This window comes from Solanum lycopersicum, chromosome 3, assembly GCF_036512215.1.
Source record: "Solanum lycopersicum chromosome 3, SLM_r2.1".
Lineage (NCBI taxonomy): Eukaryota > Viridiplantae > Streptophyta > Magnoliopsida > Solanales > Solanaceae > Solanum > Solanum lycopersicum.
Window position 1 is genome coordinate 10,791,863 of NC_090802.1, and position 9,203 is coordinate 10,801,065.

The following is a 9,203-nucleotide window of genomic DNA, read 5'->3' on the forward strand; positions in this document are numbered from 1 at the left end:
AAGGTTGTCAAAGGAGAAGCAATGGATCCAAACCCATCAACAAATCTTTTATGGTACCCGACTAGACCTAAGAAACTTCTTATGTCGGTGCAATTTATAGGTCCAGGCACATTTCTAACTGCTTCTGCTTTGTTTTGATCAACTTCTATACCATCACTTATGTTGAATGCCTTGAATTGGGCCCTTAATTATCAGTCAATTATGTATTTTGGGCCCAAGCTTGTTAGGGCGTAGCTTAGCACTATATATAGACGCTATGGCAAACCCTATTCTGTAATTCTGTTTTTGCCTCTCCATAATAAAACTACTCCCTCTCTTCCCCGTGGACGTAGCCAATTTATTGTTGAAATACGTAAATCTGTTGTCTTGTTTTTCGCATTTATATTTTCTCGTATTATCTCGAATTTCGCACAATAAATTGGTATCAGAGCCTCTCTCTTAATCGGTGTTTTTTGGATAATTCGAGATGTCTGCTTTGAACGTAAAAATTGATAAATTCACAGGGAGGAACAGTTTCAGTTTATGGCAGATCAAGATGCGGACTTTGTTGAAACAACAACTTTTCTGGGTGCCATTGTCGAAAGACAAGAACGTCGTCGTTACTCTTGAGATGGAGATTCTGGAGGAAAAGGTGCACTCGACGATCATGCTGTGTCTCGCAGATGACGTCATCACGGAGGTCTCGGATGAAGAGACTGCTGCTGGTCTGTGGTGAAGCTGGAGAGTTTGTACATGACAAAATCTCTAACCAACAAGCTGCTTCTGAAACAACGTCTATTCTGTTTAATGGCTGAAGGTACACAACTCAGGGAACATTTAGAGCAATTGAGTACTTTGTTATTAGAATTGCATAATATCGATGTGAAGATCGAGGATGAAGATGCTGCCCTGATTTTGTTAGTATCTCTCCCAATGTCGTTTGAGAATTTTGTTTAATCGTTCATTGTTGGGAAAGATACTATGTCGCTGGAAGAAGTCAAATCAGCCCTTCATAGCAGGGAATTACGGCATAAGGCTAACGGCACAAGTACGGACATACACCCTTCCGGTCTGTTCACCAGTAGCGGAAAGGGAAGGAAAAACGGTGGAAATAAAAATAAGTTGATGTCGAAGGGTGCAAAGCCGGATAATGTTTGTAATTACTGCAAGGAGAAGGGACATTGGAAATTTGATTGTCCAAAGAAGAAGAAGCAATCGAAAAACAATCAGTTTCTGCTGCTGTTGCTGAAGAAGACACCAATTCTAAAGAAGACATTTCCCTAGTTGCGGATGAGCACACTCATCATTCAGATGTGTGGGTTCTCGATTCTGGGGCATCCTATCACATCTGTCCTAGGAGAGAGTGGTTCACGACTTATGAGCAAGTAGATGGAGGCAGCATCTCGATGGCGAACAGTTCTGTCTGCAAGGTGGTTGGGACAGGCTCGATCAAGATAAGGACACATGACGGTAGCTTCTGCACATTGAATGAGGTCAGGCACATTCCATTAATGACAAAAAATCTGATATCTCTCAGTCTTTTGGACAGCAAGGGATTTACCTGGTCGGGAAAAGATGGAGTCTTGCAGGTTTGGAAGGTTTCAAATCTGATTCTGAATGGTGTCATGCGTGGTACATTGTATTTTCTACAAGGTTCCACGGTTATAGGTTCAGCCCATATTGCATCGTCAGAAGTTCACCAGAAGGATATGACTAAGTTATGACACATGAGACTTGATCATATGGGTGAAAGAGGGATGCAAGTTCTGTCAAAGGAGGATCTTCTTGCTGGTCATAAGGTTAAGAGACTAGAGTTTTGTGAACATTGTGTCTTTAGAAAACTACATCGCAACAAGTTTCCAAAGGCCATTCACAGAACAAAAGGCACACTTGATTATATTCATTCTGATTGCTGGGGTCCATGCCGTGTTGAGTCTTTGGGAGGCTGCAGATTCTTCGTGTCCATTATTGATGACCACTCAAGGATGACTTAGGTGTACATGATGAAGCATAAAAGTGAAGTTTTCCAGAAGTTCAAGGAGTGGAAAATTTTGATGGAAAATCAAACAGGGAAGAAGATCAAGAGGTTGCGAACTAATAATGGGCTGGAATTCTGCTGGTCTAAATTTGATCAATTCTGTAATGATGAAGGGATTGCTCGACATCGTACAGTTAGAAATACACCAAAGCAAAACGGTGTAGCTGAGCTGATGAATCAAACACTTCTGGAGAGAGTAAGGTGCATGCTCTCTAATGCTGGGCTAGATAGAAGATTCTGGGCAGAAGCGGTTAGTACAACTTGCTACTTGATTAACCGCGGACCACATACAGGCATACAGTGCAAGACACCTATGAAGATGTGGTAAGGAAAAGCTGTTGATTATTCAAATCTGAAAGCTTTTGGTTGTACGGCTTACTACCACGTCAGTGAAGGTAAGTTAGAACCAAGAGCTAAAAAGGGAGAATTTATGGGCTACGGAGATGGAGTGAAAGGTTTCAGAATCTGGTCTCCAGCAGAAAAGAGGGTTATTATGAGCAGGAACGTTGTCTTTGATGAAAGTTCTCTGCTTAGAACCATTGTGAAGCCTACAACTACGTCAAAAAACTGGGAGTCTTGATAAACAGGTGGAGTTTTATGTCATTCAGAATGAGAGCGATTTGAAAGAACCTGAAGAGAAGGATCAAGAGCCACAGGCAGAAACTGATATTCCTAAATCTATGCCATCAGATATCCATCGGAGTATAGCTCAAGATCGGCCAAGGAGGGTTGGAGTTCGGCCACCTACGAGGTATGGTTTTGAGGACATGGTGGGTTATGCACTGCAGGTTGCTGAAGAGGTAGATACATCTGAGCCGTCTACTTACAAAGAAGCCATTTTAAGTCCTGATTCTGAAAAATGGTCTGCTGCTATGGGATATGAGATGGAGTCCCTATACAAGAATCAGACATGGGATCTGGTCATACAGCCTTCGGGGAGAAAGATTACTACTTGTAAATGGGTTTTCAAGAAAAAGGAAGGGATATCACCAGCAGAAGGAGTCAAGTATAAAGCCAGGGTTGTTGCTAGAGGTTTCAACCAAAGAGAGGGAGTGTACTACAATGAGATCTTCTCACCAGTGGTCAGACATACTTCCATCCGAGTGTTACTAGCGATAGTTACACATCAGAATCTGGAGCTTGAACAACTTGATGTGAAGACAGCGTTTCTACAGGGAGAGTTGGAGGAAGAGATATACATGACTCAGCCAGATGGTTTCTAAGTTCCAGGGAAGGAAAATCACGTCTACAAGTTGAAGAAGTCCTTATATGGACTTAAGCAGTCTCCAAGGCAGTGGTACAAAAGGTTTGACAGCTATATGGTGAAGTTGGGCTATACTCGGAGCTCATATGATTGTTGTGTCTACTACAATAGGCTCAAGGATGATTCATTCATCTATCTGGTGCTTTATGTAGATGATATGCTGATAGCTGCAAAGAAGAAGTATGACATTCAGAAGCTGAAGGGTTTACTTAGTGCTGAGTTTGAGATGAAGGATCTGGGAGCCTCTCGGAAGATTCTAGGAATGGATATCATTAGAGACAGAGAGAGAAGGAAACTTTTCTTGTCACAGAGAATCTACATTCAAAAGGTCTTGGCGAGGTTTGGCATGTCTTCATCTAAGCCTATTGATACCCCCAGTGCTGCCAATATCAATATCACGGCCATGTTCGCTCCACAGTCAGAAGAAGAGAATGAGTATATGTCACGAGTCCCTTATGCCAGTGCCGTAGGAAGTTTGATGTATGCTATGGTTTGTACAAGGCCAGATTTAGCACAGGCAGTCAGTGTAGTGAGTAGATTCATGGGACAACCAGGGAAAGAACATTGGCAGGTTGTGAAGAGAATTTTCCGGTACCTTAGAGGTACATCTGACGTTGGTCTCATTTATGGAGGTGATACTCAGTGCTTGGTTACTGGCTATTCTGATTCTGACTATGCTGGAGATGTTGACACAAGAAAATCGATGACTGGCTATGTGTTTACCCTTAGAGGATCTGTCGTTAGTTGGAAGGCAACTTTGCAACCTACAGTGCCTTTGTCTACTACGGAAGCGGAGTACATGGCCTTGACAGAGGCTGCAAAAGAAGGGATTTGGCTGAAAGGGATGGTTAGTGATCTTGGTCTGCATCATGATCAGGCTACGGTGTATTGTGACAGTTTGAGCGCAATTTGTCTAGCCAAGGATCAAGTCCATCATGAGAGAACCAAGCATATTGACGTGAGGTATCATTTTCGGAGAAGTGAGAAGAGAATCAAGGTGAAGAAAGTAGGAAATGCTGATAATCCTGCTGATATGTTCACAAAGCCGGTTCCACAGAGAAAGTTTCAACACTGTTTGGACTTTCTCAACAGCAGAAGCTGTTAATTGCCCTGCGGAGCAATTCTGAGGAAGAGGGGGAGACCTGGCACTATCATAGTGCGTCTGAAGAATTTGTTTGGAGAATTCAAGTCAAGGTGGAGATTTGTTGAATGCCTTGAATTGGGCCCTTAATTATCTGTCAATTATGTATTTTGGGCCCAAGCCTGTTAGGGCATAGCTTAGCATTATATATAGACGCTATGGCAAACCCTATTCTGTAATTCTGTTTTTGCCTCTCCATAATAAAACTGCTCTCTCTCTTCCCCATGGACGTAGCTAATTTATTGGTGAACCACGTAAATCTGTTGTCTTGTTTTTTGTGTTTATATTTTCTCGTATTATCTCAAATTTTGCACAACAACTTAAGAGAACATATGTCTAAGAAATTCAACCGATCTCAACCAAAATTTACACTTACTATACTAAAAAAGAGAGTTTATGTTCCTTGAGGACTTGTAATACCACCCTAAAATGGCCACATGTTTATCATCACAATTGGAATAGACCAAGATATCATCAGTGAAGACAATTACAAAAAATCAAGGTAATTCCGGAAAACTCTATTCGTAAGGTCTAAAAATGTTGTCGGGCATTTATTAACCCAAAATACATAAATAGGAACTCATAATGACCATACATAGTTCTGAATGCCGTTTTAGGAATGTCTTCATCTCTCACCCTAAGTTGGTGATATCCCGACCTTAAATCAATTTTCGTGAAGTAACTCACAGCTTGGAGTTGATTAAAAAATTATCAATCCTAGGGAGAGGATACTTATTATTTACAGTGACGTTCAATTTTCGGTATCCAATACATATTCTAAGAGACCTATCTTTCTCTTTTCACATATAATACCGAAGTGCCCCATGTAGATATGATTGGTTGAATCAAACCCTTGTCAAGTAAATCTTTGAGTTGATTCTTCAACTCTTTCAACTCGGTCGTAGCCATCTGATAAGGAGGAATTTAAATGGACTTTGTATCCTCCAATAAATCTATACCAAAATCTATTTCCAATTCAGGAGAAATTTTGGGCAAGTTATCGAGAAAAACATCTAGAAAATCCGTCATTACGGGGACTGAATCTAAAGGAGGAGTGTCGGATTATAGGTCCTTGACCCTTACAATATTGTAGAGACATCCCTTAGAAATAATCTTACATGCTTGTAAACACGAAAATATTTGACCTTTAGGGATTGAGTTTCCCCCCTTTCTACTTTAATATTGGTTTATTTGGAAAATTGAACTTAACTACCCTTGTTCTACAATGTATGGAAGAAAAGAAAAGCATGCAACCAATCCATTCACAAAATAACATCAAAACCAAACATGTCAAGTTCTACCAAATCCATTAAAGTACCTCTATTGGACAACATTATAGGACAATTCCTATAGACTCTTTTTGTAATAACCGAGTAACCCGCCAGGGTGGTAACCGAAAATGGTTCAATTAAGACATCGGGCAACACATCAAACTTCATAGACACTAGGATCTATAAAATATAAAGTGGCACCAATATCAAATAATGCTTAGACATTAATGTAAATGACTTGCAACATACCGGTGACAACATCGCGAGAATCCTATTGATCACTGAAAAAGCGGAAAGTATAGAAGCAGTTCTTCTTAGGAGTATCAGAGCAAGGACCACTTTCATGAGCTTGACTAGTCCCTTTCACTTGACCTATTACGATAGGACAATCTCTCACTTTATTTCCACTCTTTCCACATTAAAAACAATTATCCGTCCCAACAAGACATTTATCTACATGCTTCTTACCACACTTGGTACAAATAGGTTTCCCACTTGGTGAATCACCACCTCTTTCCTTTTGGGACCTACGGTTAGCCACCCTATAATTACGAGCCTTGGTGAATTTATAAGGAACTTGGTTGGAGAAACTCTTTTTGAACTTAGGTTTGTCTTGAATTTCACATATACCCTTAGAAGTACCACCTTAATAAGACCTTGCCCTCTTAGCATCTCTATTCTTCCTCATAAGCTTACTCTCCTATACTTAATTAGCATGCACCATCAAACAAGAAATGTCCTTGTTTTCATGAAGCATCGCCGCACGACATTTGTCTACTATATCTTCAGACACTCCCATCATAAAATGTCTCATCTTATCCCTCAGGTTAGACACCAAGTAAGAGGCATACTTATGCAACTCAGTAGACTTCAAAGTGTACTCTAGCATACTCATACCTTATTCACGAAGGTTGATAAACTCATCCATCTTAGCCTCTCTTTTCTCCTTGGGGAAGAACCTATCAATCAAGGCCCTCCTAAAGATTTCCAGACTCCCCGGACCCGCTGTCAAAGCCCTATTGTCCATCCATTGAGTATACAAAGTTTGAGCCACATACTTGAATTGATAAGCGGCTAGCTCAACCCATAGCAAACAAAAATCTTATAGACCTCATCAAGAAAGTTTTCGGGGTCTTCACTAACCTTAGACCCTAAGAACATAGGACGATTTATCCTAGTGAAGTCTCTCAAATGAGAAGACATGGTACTAGCATTTTGGTTCACACGGGGTCCAACTTCCCCATTTGCATGAGCCACCATAGCTTGAACTTAAGTAGTTATAACTTGTGCTTGAGTAGTCATAGCTTGATCCAAACTCTAAAAAAAACCTTATCTTTCTATGCATCATAGCTGGAGGATTGATCGGAGCTTGGTAACCCATAGGAACTTATTCTTGCAGAGGACTTTATTTCCTTGTGAAAGAGCTTGGTTGTCTTGGGGAGGAGTTCCCGCATTATCAATATCTTCTTCAACTCTTCTTGCGGATTCCCTTCTAGTAGTCGTATCCTATAATCATAAGAAAAGGGTTAGATTAAAAGGACACATAGAGTTAAGACTCTTGAGGCAGGACATAGGAATACAAAGAAGATGAGAATTGCCTAATCATCGCATCGCCTCTCATTCATAAGTATGATGCTCTTCATAATTATGAAAAAGAATATACAAATACGTGGTTTAGTGAGACATTATTCCTAAGGTTACTCAACCTTATGCTCTTATACCAAGTTTGTCATAATCGGGGGGCACCCATTAGACGTAACCGACATTTTCATCCGCGAAGATGTCTTGCAATAGCCCTTAGCATGGATCATGGAATCTAATAGGTAGAGCAAATGCTGAAAATTTAAAACTTTTACATATGAAGTATACTTAGACTTCTCGCTTATCATATATGAAGTATACATAGAATTTTCATTTAGAGACATAACCAATTCATCAAAATAGTCTAACATAGTCTTACGTATAACCATCTAATATAGAATTATAAAGTTTGGGCATAACCCTTAAAATAGTACAATATGCCACATATAGGGTTCAACAAAGTCTCAATATAAAAAAAATGAATAAGTGTCTATAGACATAGCCAATACTAATGAAGATAGAAACGTGGCATCATCCTCAAACTTGAGGACTCACCAATCACTTGGGAAAAGATTCAAGTCTTCATTGCAAATGTCCTCGAAAGCTGTTCAATGGACGGAACCTACATATTTGTAGAAACATAAGGAATATGGGTTAGTAAAACAGTTCTACTAAGTACAGAAACATATGAAATTAAAACCTTTGAAGACATGCATAAGAGGTACCTTTTCTCTAAAACATGCTAAGTCATTTGGAAAGCCTTTATGCACAAACAAGAGCATATACAAGCCAATGATCACAATAAAATTAAGACATATTTTATCTAAATATTTCATGTTCAAGAGTTCACATCATCAAAGCATATAAGAGCCATACAACCAATCCCATCCCAAGACTAGAAGTACAATGCTCATGTGAAGCCCCACAATCCTACATAATAAACTAAATTAGAAAAGAGATCATAAGTAATGTCTTCACCTAATATAACATAATATCATGTGTATCCATCATCATATATAACAATTTAGATCAATATCATGTTCATCAAATGAAACCAACATCATATAAGCGCAATATCATATAGAACCAACATTACACCTTTCATAAGAAAAACCTCCTAGGACTCCCCTTAAGGCCAACCTGTATAATGCATAGGTAAAGTCCCACATCCTTACGTACACTAAGTAGTACCTTTAAGTCACCCTGGTTATTGTCCATCTTTATTGCTTCCACTTATTCATTTTACTTTTGGAAACATTCGCCTTAACCGACAATCCATGTGAGCTAAACATGGAATCCAGTATCATGAAATCCTACACCGAAGAAGGGTGCTCTACTTGCCAAGGTAGAACCATAACATGAACATAACATCCTAGGCGAATCCACATTGTATTCCTATGGGGATACATAATTAAGAAACTAAAATATTTTCTAGAAAATCATGTATGCAAATTTGCATGGTAGTTCATGAGAACAACAATGAACCTACCTTCCCTCTCGGGAAAGGACACCTCTCGTATCTAGTTCACTCGATGCTAAACTAAAGTCTTTTTTTGAAATGCCTTTAAGTCATTCTTAACCATAAATTCTTAATATAGTCCATCGGAGACCAAACCCTTGTATAATCATGATTGTATCACTTTAGGTTAAGAATGAGAACTTCCTTTAATCATAACATAACATTAGTGGCATCAACATATCATATTCATAATAATAAGGTACACAAGAGAATTACCTTCAACCTTGGATCATCATACCCTTACTATGATATCACATTCAACATATTCATATCATGCCATCATATTCATTATATCATCATCCTATTCTATTCACACAATCATACTTTAGATAAATATCATCAGCAAAAATAGACCAACATAATTGAAGTAGAGAAATCGCAATCTCAGAAGTCTTACCAATGGCTTCCAA

At 39.2% G+C, this 9,203-nt stretch overlaps 1 protein-coding gene across 1 annotated transcript; it reads left to right on the forward strand.

Annotated features, from left to right (window-relative positions):
• The first annotated feature begins 466 nt into the window (after positions 1–466).
• Positions 467–4,408, forward strand: LOC138347393 (uncharacterized). Its single transcript, XM_069295690.1, has 7 exons — positions 467–653; positions 1,210–1,611; positions 2,131–2,213; positions 2,605–2,719; positions 2,816–3,036; positions 3,457–3,716; positions 4,327–4,408. Exons 1-7 carry the CDS (start codon positions 467–469, stop codon positions 4,406–4,408), a joined length of 1,350 nt encoding a protein of 449 aa, XP_069151791.1.
• The last annotated feature ends 4,795 nt before the right edge of the window (positions 4,409–9,203 follow it).

What these genes read in the sequence shown, in the direction of transcription:
- LOC138347393 (XM_069295690.1), top strand. Translation starts at nt 467, where the DNA reads ATGTCTGCTTTGAACGTAAAAATTGATAAATTCACAGGGAGGAACAGT. An exon ending in TCTGAATGGTGTCATGCGTG is followed by an intron (nt 1,612 to 2,130) that starts GTACATTGTATT and finishes GTAATGATGAAG; the next exon opens with GGATTGCTCGACATCGTACA. An exon ending in GCCATCAGATATCCATCGGA is followed by an intron (nt 2,720 to 2,815) that starts GTATAGCTCAAG and finishes AGGTTGCTGAAG; the next exon opens with AGGTAGATACATCTGAGCCG.